Source organism: Poecilia reticulata, chromosome 9, assembly GCF_904066995.2.
Source record: "Poecilia reticulata chromosome 9, P_reticulata-male-v2, whole genome shotgun sequence".
In the NCBI taxonomy this organism is placed as follows: Eukaryota; Metazoa; Chordata; class Actinopteri; order Cyprinodontiformes; family Poeciliidae; genus Poecilia; species Poecilia reticulata.
The window spans coordinates 35,625,176-35,639,573 of NC_088838.1; the positions used below are offsets into that span (position 1 = coordinate 35,625,176).

General features: G+C 52.4%; 1 protein-coding gene across 2 annotated transcripts; it reads right to left on the minus strand.

Annotated features, from left to right (window-relative positions):
• Positions 1-8,952: 8,952 nt before the first annotated feature.
• LOC103460388 (uncharacterized) lies at positions 8,953-10,479 on the minus strand. 2 transcript variants are annotated; one of them, XM_008402537.3, is made up of 2 exons: positions 10,203-10,479; positions 8,953-9,920 (listed from the first exon to the last, which is right to left on the minus strand). In XM_008402537.3, exons 1-2 carry the CDS (start codon positions 10,236-10,238, stop codon positions 9,039-9,041), a joined length of 918 nt encoding a protein of 305 aa, XP_008400759.2. In that variant the 5' UTR covers positions 10,239-10,479; the 3' UTR covers positions 8,953-9,038. The 2 variants fall into 2 exon arrangements, with proteins under 2 accessions (XP_008400759.2, XP_008400758.2); XM_008402536.3 differs by having other exon boundaries at positions 8,953-9,923.
• Positions 10,480-14,398: the final 3,919 nt, after the last annotated feature.

Below are 14,398 nucleotides of genomic sequence, written 5' to 3' on the forward strand. Positions count from 1 at the left end.
GCTCTGTGTGTTTTCTGTCTCCTGAGTCCTGGTTCCGGTCCATTTATGGTTGGTTTGTCCCTCAGACTTTCAGTCTCCGTTGCTCCATTTGTGGGTCAAAGGAGCCACAGCTGTAGCAGCTTCAGTCTATCAAGGTGTGGAGTTTATGCCACACTTGACCTCAGGAGACTCAGTGGGTCCAACTGGTAGTTTTATTCAAAAGTCAGATGTCTGACACGAGAAACCTCATCATCTAATTCAGTTCATTAAAATAACTTATAAGCTTTTCTTAAATCATTAGCTTTAAATATTTCCTGTTTCTTAGTTTAACACCAAACAGTCGGAGACATGAGCAGCAAACCTGCAGTAAATCCTCAGGTGGATCTTCAGGGATCATGGAAAACTGCACAAAAAATATGCTGCGCCATATTTTACGCACAAGTCAGCATGTAAATCAACTTGGTGTCAAAGTTTGAGTAAATATATGCAAACGTTTGTGGACAAAAATTAACTACAGAGAGTCAAATCGGTTATGTATTATAACCCCAGATTCTATTTCGTATAGGTTTCCTATTGCTAGTGGGTTAAGCAGGATGTAGTCTATGCCTCACTGGGTCCATCCAGACCACCACCATGAAGCATCTGCTGCATAAAACGACGACGGTCTCAGTCTGGAGTCCTGGCCTCCCATACAGCAGAAGACCAGACAGGAGAATCTGGTCAGACAGGTTGAGACAAACAGACCTGCTGCTGTGAACAGGAACAACGAACGTTACGAACTGTAACGATGAACTAGAACAGGTAACTTATTACACAGCACTTTGGACAATAATAATTATTATTCTGTCAGAACTCTGAGGACTGACTGGGTCAAGGTGGAAACATCACACGGATAAAACTGAATAAATGAGCACGGAGATGACCAAGAAGCTGCTGTGCAAATGTCCTCCACAGATATTCCTCCACGCAGAGGATGAAATCCCTCTGGTGGAGTGAGCTCTCAGATTCTCTGGAGGATCCAATCCAGAAGAAGTGTAAGTCTGTGAGAAAGACAGAGGACCACCCACTGAGTTCTCTCTAATGTATGAACAGACGCTGAGCAATGCAGTGCAGAGGTGAGCGCTACATAACAAGAGCGCGCAGAGAAGATGAGAAGCAGCTTCTGTCTCAGATTTATGAGGAGGGGGATAAAAACTCCAGAGATATCTGCCTTGATCTGAACGAGCTTGTGATGCTTTGAGGAGTAAAAACAGGGTTGGGACGCAGCACAGCTGAGCTGCTGTCGACTCGTATTCTGAGACAAGAAGGAGCAACAGAGAGAGCGGATGAATCGCTCTCTCTTTGCAGACGTAAAGGCCAACAGCAGAGCAGTTTTAAAAGACAGGGACTTCAGAGGAGCCTGGGCTAAAGGCTCAAATGCAGCTTCAACCAGAGAGCGTAATTTCCCTCAGTTTGTCTCATGAAGATGAAACTGACCATGAAATGCATCTGTGGGTCGTTTCATCCTGACTGACAGGAGGAAACAGGCTGATCAGCAGATTCACTCCAAGCTGCTGGTTGAACAACCAACAGGTTGATTATCTCAGGTGATCCAGGTGCGTCTGCAGCCACAGGAACCAGCAGCTGATCCAGGTGAGCAGCTTCCTGTGGAGCTCTGATGGAGAACAGTGGAGGATCCAGAGGGAGGACTGATCACTGATCAGATTGATCTGATGGTTTATTGGTGATTAGCTTCATCCAGACTGATCCTCCTGGGTCTGAGCAGAACTTGGAGCAGGAGCCGGGCGGTACCGGTACCGGTCCAGCTGCAGCCTCCCGCTCTGTGAATGAGCCTTATGGACATAAAGCATCTTTATTCTGTAAACCAGGGGCCCCAAACCTTTTCCTGAGGGCCACATAACGTTTCCCTTCTCTGCTGGGGGCCGGAGTCAGTTTGCAACAGAACAAGTGTGACGATTGCAGGAGAGCCTACATGTAGAAATGTGTTGTTTTCTAGAAAGCACAACAAAATAACTCTCTGGGTTCTTTACAGAACAAGTCAGGAAATAAATAATAACACTATTAATTAAATAAATAATAACCAAATAACCCCCTCTGGGTTCTTCAGAGAAAAAACCCAGGAAGGATTATAGTCCGTATTTTCCTAACTATGAGCCGCACCGGCCTATAAGCCACAACCCCAAAGTTTATTTTTTAAACCAGTAAACTATAAGCCTCAGATTTCTCTGCCGCTCCAGGTTTTCCACACCATGCAGCAGCAGCAGCAGAGGGGCGGACAGCCAACATCTGGGTCAGAACAGGTCGACTGAATATCACATTTATTACGTTGAAAAAGAAAAAGTTGCCAAGTTTAGATTTAACTGAACTGATTAGTTTCTGAACCGTAACTGTAACAAAGTGCTGATCCTTCGTGTTGCTACTAGCTAAATGTGCTAAATGAAAATGGGCTCTTTCTTCTTCTTCTGCTGCTGTTTCTTCTTTAGATTTTTAGATTTCAACGGCAGCTTGCATCCATTATTGTTGCAATACTGCCAACAAAACCTTTAAAAAAAACAACCTAATTCCGTTTTAATGAGCACTTTCTTCTTCTTTTATTTCCAATTTTGACTTCCAATAATTCACTTCCTGCTAAAGAGCCCCCTGGTGGTGGAAGAAAAATCCACAAATAAACGGCTTGTAGTCCAGAAAATACGGTATATGAAAAAAAATCTGAATGATTTCTTGTATTGTTCAGGGGGCCGGACCAAATGTGGAGGCGGGCTGGATGCGGCCCGCGGACCGTAGTTTGGGGACCACTGGTCTAGACCCCTCAGGTCTTTTGGTTCTGGTTCTGCTCTGCACCAGAACCAGAACCAAATGAGGAGAAGCAGCATTCAGCTTCTATGCACCACAGATTTGGAACAAACTTCCAGAAAACTGTAAAACAGCTGAAACCCTGAGAGCCTTTAAATCTCAAAACCCACCTGTTTAGAGTTGCTTATGGCTAAATTAGATTTTGATGTCTTTGATATTTTTATCTTTACTTTTTATCTATGTAAAAGTGGCGAGTGGCTGAGGGTCAGAAAAACCCTGTAAATTTTAGACTAACAGGGAGAAACAGTGCACAAAACTTCATGTGACAGGTGGACGGAGCCTGGATAAAACCTGGATAATACCTGGATAATACCTGGATAAAACCTGGATAAAACCTGGATAACACCTGGATAAAACCTGGATAATACCTGGATAATGCCTGGATAATACCTGGATAAAACCTGGATAAAACCTGGATAAAACCTGGATAATACCTGGATAAAACCTGGATAAAACCTGGATAATACCTGGATAAAACCTGGATAAAACCTGGATAAAACCTGGATAATACCTGGATAACACCTGGATAAAACCTGGATAATACCTGGATAATGCCTGGATAAAACCTGGATAAAACCTGGATAATACCTGGATAATACCTGGATAATACCTGGATAATGCCTGGATAATACCTGGATAATGCCTGGAGTAGTAGTTGTACTAGTTTTATAGAAAAAGATCCAGATTTGTGGTTTTAGAGGCTCCATGTTGGTGAGAAATGAAACATTTCTGTTTCTGAGTCTCGGCTGGTTGAAGCTCAGCTGCTCCCGTTTCAACAAAGAGGCAGAGAGAGAAATAGAATCAGATATTAGATGAACTCTGTCAAAGCAATGCAGCAGGACGTCAGACTGCAGCAGGTGGAGTTTGACACCTGAGATTTAAGGCAAAACGAGGATTTTGATCGTGTTTCAGCCAAAGGAAGGAAATAACAAACTGTGGTCTGATTTTTATTAAAGTGTTTCCTCCTATTGAGGATTCAGATGAGTAAATGACCTGAATTCAGACAGAACCGGGTCATCGTGTCCTGGAAAATTCAGCTCAGTTTGTTTCATCAAAGTAGGGCTGAAACTAATCGATTACTAATCAGTTCCATTGATTAAAAAAAATACAGTTTCTGCTTTTACAGACTGAAGTCAGGAGCCAGAACTTTGTGTTGTGTTTCTGGTACGACTGTCAATGTGACGCACCGGTGACATCGGCTAACAGCAATGGAGGACGAAGCCGCTCCAGCTGGCTGGAGGCTAACGCAACGCGTTGCTCAGCCTGGTGGCTAACGCAACGCGTTGCTCAGCCTGATGGCTAAAGCAACGCGTTGCTCAGCCTGATGGCTAAAGCAACGCGTTGCTCAGTCTGATGGCTAAAGCAACACGTTGCTCAGTCTGATGGCTAAAGCAACACGTTGCTCAGCCTGATTGCTAAAGCAACGCGTTGCTCAGCCTGATGGCTAACGCAACGCGTTGCTCAGCCTGGAGGCTAACGCAACGCGTTGCTCAGCCTGGAGGCTAACGCAACGCGTTGCTCAGCCTGATGGCTAAAGCAACACGTTGCTCAGCCTGGAGGCTAACGCAACGCGTTGCTCAGCCTGATGGCTAAAGCAACACGTTGCTCAGCCTGGAGGCTAACGCAACGCGTTGCTCAGCCTGATGGCTAAAGCAACACGTTGCTCAGCCTGATGGCTAAAGCAACACGTTGCTCAGCCTGATGGCTAAAGCAACACGTTGCTCAACCTGATGGCTAACGCAACGCGTTGCTCAGCCTGATGGCTAATGCAACGCGTTGCTCAGCCTGGAGGCTAACGCAACGCGTTGCTCAGCCTGGAGGCTAACGCAACGCGTTGCTCAGCCTGATGGCTAAAGCAACGCGTTGCTCAGCCTGATGGCTAACGCAACGCGTTGCTCAGCCTGATGGCTAACGCAACGCGTTGCTCAGCCTGATGGCTAACGCAACGCGTTGCTCAGCCTGATTGCTAAAGCAACGCGTTGCTCAGCCTGATGGCTAAAGCAACGCGTTGCTCAGTCTGATGGCTAAAGCAACACGTTGCTCAGCCTGATTGCTAAAGCAACGCATTGCTCAGTCTGATGGCTAAAGCAACGCGTTGCTCAGCCTGGAGGCTAACGCAACGCGTTGCTCAGCCTGATGGCTAACGCAACGCGTTGCTCAGCCTGGAGGCTAACGCAACACGTTGCTCAGCCTGATTGCTAAAGCAACGCATTGCTCAGTCTGATGGCTAAAGCAACACGTTGCTCAGCCTGATTGCTAAAGCAACGCATTGCTCAGTCTGATGGCTAAAGCAACGCGTTGCTCAGCCTGGAGGCTAACGCAACGCGTTGCTCAGCCTGATGGCTAACGCAACGCTTTGCTCAGCCTGATGGCTAACGCAACGCGTTGCTCAGCCTGATGGCTAAAGCAACACGTTGCTCAGCCTGATTGCTAAAGCAACGCATTGCTCAGCCTGATTGCTAAAGCAACGCATTGCTCAGCCTGATGGCTAACGCAACGCGTTGCTCAGCCTGGAGGCTAACGCAACGCGTTGCTCAGCCTGATGGCTAACGCAACGCGTTGCTCAGCCTGATGGCTAACGCAATGCGTTGCTCAGCCTGATGGCTAAAGCAACGCGTTGCTCAGCCTGATTGCTAAAGCAACGCATTGCTCAGTCTGATGGCTAAAGCAACGCGTTGCTCAGCCTGATGGCTAAAGCAACACGTTGCTCAACCTGATGGCTAAAGCAACGCGTTGCTCAGCCTGATGGCTAAAGCAACACGTTGCTCAGCCTGATGGCTAAAGCAACACGTTGCTGTTGCTCAGCCTGATGGCTAAAGCAACACGTTGCTCAGTCTGATGGCTAAAGCAACGCGTTGCTGTTGCTCAGCCTGATGGCTAAAGCAACACGTTGCTCAGCCTGATGGCTAAAGCAACACGTTGCTCAACCTGATGGCTAAAGCAACGCGTTGCTCAGCCTGATGGCTAAAGCAACACGTTGCTCAACCTGATGGCTAAAGCAACGCGTTGCTCAGTCTGATGGCTAAAGCAACACGTTGCTCAGTCTGATGGCTAAAGCAACACGTTGCTCAGTCTGATGGCTAAAGCAACACGTTGCTCAGTCTGATGGCTAAAGCAACACGTTGCTCAGTCTGATGGCTAAAGCAACACGTTGCTGTTGCTCAGCCTGATGGCTAAAGCAACACGTTGCTCAGCCTGATGGCTAAAGCAACACGTTGCTGTTGCTCAGCCTGATGGCTAAAGCAACACGTTGCTCAGTCTGATGGCTAAAGCAACGCGTTGCTGTTGCTCAGCCTGATGGCTAAAGCAACACGTTGCTCAGCCTGATGGCTAAAGCAACACGTTGCTCAACCTGATGGCTAAAGCAACGCGTTGCTCAGCCTGATGGCTAAAGCAACACGTTGCTCAACCTGATGGCTAAAGCAACGCGTTGCTCAGTCTGATGGCTAAAGCAACACGTTGCTCAGTCTGATGGCTAAAGCAACACGTTGCTCAGTCTGATGGCTAAAGCAACACGTTGCTCAGTCTGATGGCTAAAGCAACACGTTGCTCAGTCTGATGGCTAACGCAACGCGTTGCTCAGCCTGATGGCTAAAGCAACACGTTGCTCAGCCTGGAGGCTAACGCAACGCGTTGCTCAGCCTGGAGGCTAACGCAACGCGTTGCTCAGCCTGATGGCTAAAGCAACGCGTTGCTCAGCCTGATTTCTAACGCAACGCGTTGCTCAGCCTGATGGCTAACGCAACGCGTTGCTCAGTCTGATGGCTAACGCAACGCGTTGCTCAGCCTGATGGCTAAAGCAACGCGTTGCTCAGCCTGATGGCTAACGCAACGCGTTGCTCAGCCTGATGGCTAACGCAACGCGTTGCTCAGCCTGATGGCTAACGCAACGCGTTGCTCAGCCTGATTGCTAAAGCAACGCGTTGCTCAGCCTGATGGCTAAAGCAACGCGTTGCTCAGTCTGATGGCTAAAGCAACGCGTTGCTCAGCCTGATTGCTAAAGCAACGCGTTGCTCAGTCTGATGGCTAAAGCAACGCGTTGCTCAGCCTGGAGGCTAACGCAACACGTTGCTCAGCCTGATTGCTAAAGCAACGCATTGCTCAGTCTGATGGCTAAAGCAACACGTTGCTCAGCCTGATTGCTAAAGCAACGCATTGCTCAGTCTGATGGCTAAAGCAACGCGTTGCTCAGCCTGGAGGCTAACGCAACGCGTTGCTCAGCCTGATGGCTAACGCAACGCTTTGCTCAGCCTGATGGCTAACGCAACGCGTTGCTCAGCCTGATGGCTAAAGCAACACGTTGCTCAGCCTGATTGCTAAAGCAACGCATTGCTCAGCCTGATTGCTAAAGCAACGCATTGCTCAGCCTGATGGCTAACGCAACGCGTTGCTCAGCCTGGAGGCTAACGCAACGCGTTGCTCAGCCTGATGGCTAACGCAACGCGTTGCTCAGCCTGATGGCTAACGCAATGCGTTGCTCAGCCTGATGGCTAAAGCAACGCGTTGCTCAGCCTGATTGCTAAAGCAACGCATTGCTCAGTCTGATGGCTAAAGCAACGCGTTGCTCAGCCTGATGGCTAAAGCAACACGTTGCTCAACCTGATGGCTAAAGCAACGCGTTGCTCAGCCTGATGGCTAAAGCAACACGTTGCTCAACCTGATGGCTAAAGCAACGCGTTGCTCAGTCTGATGGCTAAAGCAACACGTTGCTCAGTCTGATGGCTAAAGCAACGCGTTGCTCAGCCTGATGGCTAAAGCAACACGTTGCTGTTGCTCAGCCTGATGGCTAAAGCAACACGTTGCTCAGTCTGATGGCTAAAGCAACGCGTTGCTGTTGCTCAGCCTGATGGCTAAAGCAACACGTTGCTCAGCCTGATGGCTAAAGCAACACGTTGCTCAACCTGATGGCTAAAGCAACGCGTTGCTCAGCCTGATGGCTAAAGCAACACGTTGCTCAACCTGATGGCTAAAGCAACGCGTTGCTCAGTCTGATGGCTAAAGCAACACGTTGCTCAGTCTGATGGCTAAAGCAACACGTTGCTCAGTCTGATGGCTAAAGCAACACGTTGCTCAGTCTGATGGCTAAAGCAACACGTTGCTCAGTCTGATGGCTAAAGCAACACGTTGCTCAGTCTGATGGCTAAAGCAACACGTTGCTGTTGCTCAGCCTGATGGCTAAAGCAACACGTTGCTCAGCCTGATGGCTAAAGCAACACGTTGCTGTTGCTCAGCCTGATGGCTAAAGCAACACGTTGCTCAGTCTGATGGCTAAAGCAACGCGTTGCTGTTGCTCAGCCTGATGGCTAAAGCAACACGTTGCTCAGCCTGATGGCTAAAGCAACACGTTGCTCAACCTGATGGCTAAAGCAACGCGTTGCTCAGCCTGATGGCTAAAGCAACGCGTTGCTCAGCCTGATGGCTAAAGCAACACGTTGCTCAACCTGATGGCTAAAGCAACGCGTTGCTCAGTCTGATGGCTAAAGCAACACGTTGCTCAGTCTGATGGCTAAAGCAACACGTTGCTCAGTCTGATGGCTAAAGCAACACGTTGCTCAGTCTGATGGCTAAAGCAACGCGTTGCTCAGTCTGGAGGCTAACGCAACGCGTTGCTCAGCCTGATGGCTAACGCAACGCGTTGCTCAGCCTGGAGGCTAACGCAACGCGTTGCTCAGTCTGATGGCTAAAGCAACGCGTTGCTCAGCCTGATGGCTAAAGCAACGCGTTGCTCAGTCTGATGGCTAAAGCAACAAAGCTAAAAAGCTTTTCATGTTGAGATGACTAGTCAATAATTTAGTTTTCAATAAACCAGTATCTGGTTTATAAATTGTCTGCATCATTGATGGTTCTGCGTTTTTGTTTCTCTTTGATTTTGACATGTTAATATAAATTAATTAAACTTTATTTTGCCTAAAACTGTCTCAGTGCTGCCCTCTTTAGGTCAAACGGTGCAGCAGCGCCTACATTCTTCTATTGGTTTAAAATGGCTTTTCACCACCCACTTTGCTACTAAACCACTCAGACACGCCCCCTGGTGGTGGGCAGGAGGAACCGGTCTGCTCAGCCACAGCAGGGCTGCAGCTGATGGTTCTGTTGTTATAAAATGATGAAACTAGCAGCAGACATGATCAGATGCTTTATTAAGATTCAGATACGATCAGATTGATGGGATCATTTCTCCCACTGAGCATGCTCACAAACACTGCAGCCTAGTTAAAGCACAGGAACTCTTCGCAGCCAGCATTGTTGAGGTTTTTCTCGATGACCTCTACGCCAGCGTTCATGTAGGGCTCCACCGCGTTGGGGTCAAGGAGCAGGGACACCATCTTGATGGGCGCTTTGCTGCACTCCTCGGTCTTGAGCCACAGGTACACCGGGGTTTCTTTGGTTCCCTGGTTCAGGTCCAGCTCCACCTGCTGGTAGTTCTGGTTCTGGAAACTCTCCTCAGACTCCCCGTCAGTGGAGACCTGCAGGTCTCTGACGGCCTTCTGGCTGTCGGCGGTCCGCCGGTACCAGAGGAAGACGAAAGCCCCGCCTGCGTCTCTGTTGGTGTCTTCGTCCATTCGGGTGTAGCCTTGGCGGAACAGGCTGGAGTCCAGAGATGTGTCTGCGGTGGCGGTGATGTCGCTGATGTAGGTCTGCCTCTCCCTCTTCATCCACAGGTAGATCCACTTCCCTCTGGCCCGGCGGTTCAGGTCGCAGGCTGACCGCTCCCACAGCGGCTGGACCTTCATGGCGTCGCTCTGGGCATCGGTGGAGACGTCCAGTTCCACCACCGGGACGTCGTAATCAGTGCAGCCTTTGAAGAACCACAGGTAGATGGCGCTGCCGCTGTTTCCTTTGTTGAGGTTTTTGTCCACCTTGTGGTACCCTTCGGTGACCAGGCCTTCTCTCATCTCATCGGTGAAGGAGAACTGGATCCTGGTGATGGCGGGACAGTCACTGGTTTTGTACCAGAGGTATACTGGGTTTCCTCCAGTGTCGGAGTTCAGATCCACGTGGATCTGAGTGAAGCCAAGTTTCCGTAGCTGTTTCTCCTCGGCATGGTTCACAGAAACGTCGATGTCGGTGATGTGCTGTGGCATCTTCAGCTGCTGCATCAAGAGAAACCCAGAATGAGAAACAGGAAACCTCCGACAGATTCAATCATCGCTACAGGGAACCAACGTCTGCTCCACAGAGACGGTGTAGCACGTCCACACCGTCCTAACGCTGTGGACGGAAAACCAGATGGTTTGAATCTGGATGAAACTCAGAACCAAAAAAAATAATTCCAGGTTATAAACTCATGTCATAGAAAATCAGATCAAATGGGAACCAGTTTGGTTCTGAATTCATCCCGTCAAGCTGACAGGACAGTTAAAGCTACTTACGTGTCTCCAGAGCTCTGATGCCTCCAGCTCATCCATCTGGGTTTAAATCCTCGGAGCAGAGCCAAAGGAAACCTGCTGACGGCAGGCTAAATGTTTTCAGAAAATCCCCAATTCCTCTTCTTGGTTTCTGGAAGATCCAAACTGGACGGTTTTAATGCTGATGAAGCATTTTTATGCCCACAGGTCTGTGGAACCTGTGGGCATAAAAAGTTCCCAGAACCCGGAGGAACTCTGCAGCACAGCGACAGCCAGGGCCTCAGACACACAGTTGGGAAGCACATTTTACCCCAACCCCGAGGAACACCGGCCTCCGACCCCACAGGAACGTCGCCCCCAGAGGAACGTCGCCCCCAGAGGAACGTCGCCCCCACAGGAACGTCGACCCCAGAGGAACATCGACCCCACAGGAACACCGGCCCCACAGGAACGTCGACCCCACAGGAACGTCGCCCCCAGAGGAACACCGGCCCCACAGGAACACCGGCCCCACAGGAACGTCGACCCCACAGGAACGCCGACCCCACAGGAACGTCGACCCCACAGGAACGCCGACCCCACAGGAACGCCGACCCCACAGGAACGTCGACCCCAGAGGAACACCGGCCCCACAGGAACACCGGCCCCACAGGAACGTCGACCCCACAGGAACGCCGACCCCACAGGAACGCCGGCCCCACAGGAACGTCGTCCCCACAGGAACGTCGTCCCCACAGGAACGCCGGCCCCAAAGGAACGCCGGCCACCGACCCCACAGGAACGCCGGCCCCACAGGAACGTCGACCCCAAAGGAACGCCGGCCCCACAGGAACGTCGACCCCACAGGAACGTCGTCCCCACAGGAACGTCGTCCCCACAGGAACGTCGACCCCACAGGAACGTCGTCCCCACAGGAACGTCGTCCCCACAGGAACGTCGACCCCAAAGGAACGCCGGCCCCACAGGAACGTCGTCCCCACAGGAACGTCGTCCCCACAGGAACGTCGTCCCCACAGGAACGTCGTCCCCACAGGAACACCGGCCCCACAGGAACACCGGCCCCACAGGAACGTCGACCCCACAGGAACGCCGACCCCAAAGGAACGCCGGCCCCAAAGGAACGCCGGCCACCGAGCCCACAGGAACGTCGTCCCCACAGGAACGTCGACCCCACAGGAACGTCGTCCCCACAGGAACGTCGTCCCCACAGGAACGTCGTCCCCACAGGAACGTCGACCCCACAGGAACGTCGTCCCCACAGGAACGTCGACCCCAAAGGAACGCCGGCCCCACAGGAACGTCGACCCCAAAGGAACGCCGGCCCCACAGGAACGTCGTCCCCACAGGAACGTCGTCCCCACAGGAACGTCGTCCCCACAGGAACGTCGTCCCCACAGGAACACCGGCCCCACAGGAACACCGGCCCCACAGGAACGTCGACCCCACAGGAACGTCGACCCCAAAGGAACGTCGTCCCCACAGGAACGTCGTCCCCACAGGAACGTCGACCCCACAGGAACGCCGACCCCAAAGGAACGCCGGCCCCAAAGGAACGCCGGCCACCGACCCCACAGGAACGCCGGCCCCACAGGAACGTCGACCCCAAAGGAACGCCGGCCACCGAGCCCACAGGAACGTCGTCCCCACAGGAACGTCGACCCCACAGGAACGTCGTCCCCACAGGAACGTCGTCCCCACAGGAACGTCGTCCCCACAGGAACGTCGACCCCACAGGAACGTCGACCCCACAGGAACGTCGTCCCCACAGGAACGTCGACCCCAAAGGAACGCCGGCCCCACAGGAACGTCGACCCCAAAGGAACGCCGGCCCCACAGGAACGTCGTCCCCACAGGAACGTCGTCCCCACAGGAACGTCGTCCCCACAGGAACGTTGTCCCCACAGGAACACCGGCCCCACAGGAACGTCGACCCCACAGGAACGTCGACCCCAAAGGAACGTCGTCCCCACAGGAACGTCGTCCCCACAGGAACGTCGACCCCACAGGAACGTCGACCCCAAAGGAACGTCGTCCCCACAGGAACGTCGACCCCACAGGAACGTCGTCCCCACAGGAACGTCGTCCCCACAGGAACGTCGACCCCACAGGAACACCGGCCCCACAGGAACGTCGACCCCACAGGAACGCCGACCCCAAAGGAACGCCGGCCCCACAGGAACGTCGTCCCCACAGGAACGTCGTCCCCACAGGAACGCCGGCCCCAAAGGAACGCCGGCCACCGAGCCCACAGGAACGTCGACCCCACAGGAACGCCGGCCACCGAGCCCACAGGAACGTCGTCCCCACAGGAACGTCGACCCCACAGGAACGTCGTCCCCACAGGAACGTCGTCCCCACAGGAACGTCGTCCCCACAGGAACGTCGACCCCACAGGAACGTCGACCCCACAGGAACGTCGTCCCCACAGGAACGTCGACCCCAAAGGAACGCCGGCCCCACAGGAACGTCGACCCCAAAGGAACGCCGGCCCCACAGGAACGTCGTCCCCACAGGAACGTCGTCCCCACAGGAACGTCGTCCCCACAGGAACGTCGTCCCCACAGGAACACCGGCCCCACAGGAACGTCGACCCCACAGGAACGCCGACCCCAAAGGAACGCCGGCCCCACAGGAACGTCGTCCCCACAGGAACGTCGTCCCCACAGGAACGCCGGCCCCAAAGGAACGCCGGCCACCGACCCCACAGGAACGCCGGCCCCACAGGAACGTCGGCCCCAAAGGAACGCCGGCCACCGAGCCCACAGGAACGTCGTCCCCACAGGAACGTCGACCCCACAGGAACGTCGTCCCCACAGGAACGTCGTCCCCACAGGAACGTCGTCCCCACAGGAACGTCGACCCCACAGGAACGTCGACCCCACAGGAACGTCGTCCCCACAGGAACGTCGACCCCAAAGGAACGCCGGCCCCACAGGAACGTCGACCCCAAAGGAACGCCGGCCCCACAGGAACGCCGGCCCCACAGGAACGTCGACCCCACAGGAACGCCGGCCCCACAGGAACGTCGACCCCACAGGAACGTCGACCCCACAGGAACGCCGACCCCACAGGAACGTCGACCCCACAGGAACGTCGACCCCACAGGAACGTCGGTCCCAAAGGAACGTCGGTCCCAAAGGAACGCCGGCCAGAGCCGCAGTCTGACTCAGAACTGAAGGGAACCTACAGACATGTTTGGCTCATGAACTGATCAATAACTGATTAACTTACTGTGAATCAAATGATTAATAACCAGTTTCTCAGGTGAATCAGATCTAGATCTAGCCGTCTAGAACCTGGAACCAAAAGTCAAACATGAACAAACAAATCCAGGCAGAACCTCCTCACAGATCCTCCACCATTAATGGTTCTGGTTCGGTTCTTTTGGGTTGTTCTGTATGACCCGGTGCCGGCTTGTTTGGACCGAACACTTTACAGGAATTAAATGTTCTGGGTCCAGTAATGCAGACTGGAACCAGTCAGAACTTTCCCATGGGTTCTGGTCCTACTGGGCCGTCTTTGACGGAGCCCAGCAGGAAATTCCTGTTTTCAGCAGATTCACTTCTCCCTCGGGTCAGAACCTCAGCATCACGTGACCTCAGGGTCATGTGACCTCAGGGTCATGTGACGCTCTGGCATTCTTTCTGTTTCCCTCTCTGGGGTCCAGAACTTTCTGGATTCTGCAAAACGGGTCAAAGTAGACCGATCCCTGCCAGCATGCCTAGGTGGGCCCCATATGGGGAAAAGGAGGGCAGACCAGGTGGGTCCCACATGGGTTTGCCCATTTAGGGCCCATGTAGTCTGTGGCCCTACATCACATATGTCAAAGTCAAGGCCCGCGGGCCACATCCGGCCCGCAAATCAATTATCTATGGCCCCCTGAATGATATTTAATTACTATGAGAACCGGCCCGCAAGCCAGAGCCGCCCGCTCGTGTTTTGCCCGCAAACACTACATTTCCCATAATGCAACGGTAGCCCGCGAAGTGACTACAGCGCGCCCAAACGGCTTCATTATTCATTATTCAGAGCCTCACCCCGAACATTGATGAACTTGTACAAAAGATGAGACACCTCCAAGTATCAGGCTCAGCCTCAGACAAGTGAGCATCACAGAGCAGTAACGTATTTTCAGTTTATAAGTTTCAGTTAAATTTTTACATTTGTTTCTACAAGATGTGATTTTTCTTTGAATGAAGTATTGTTTTGTCTGTGTGCCA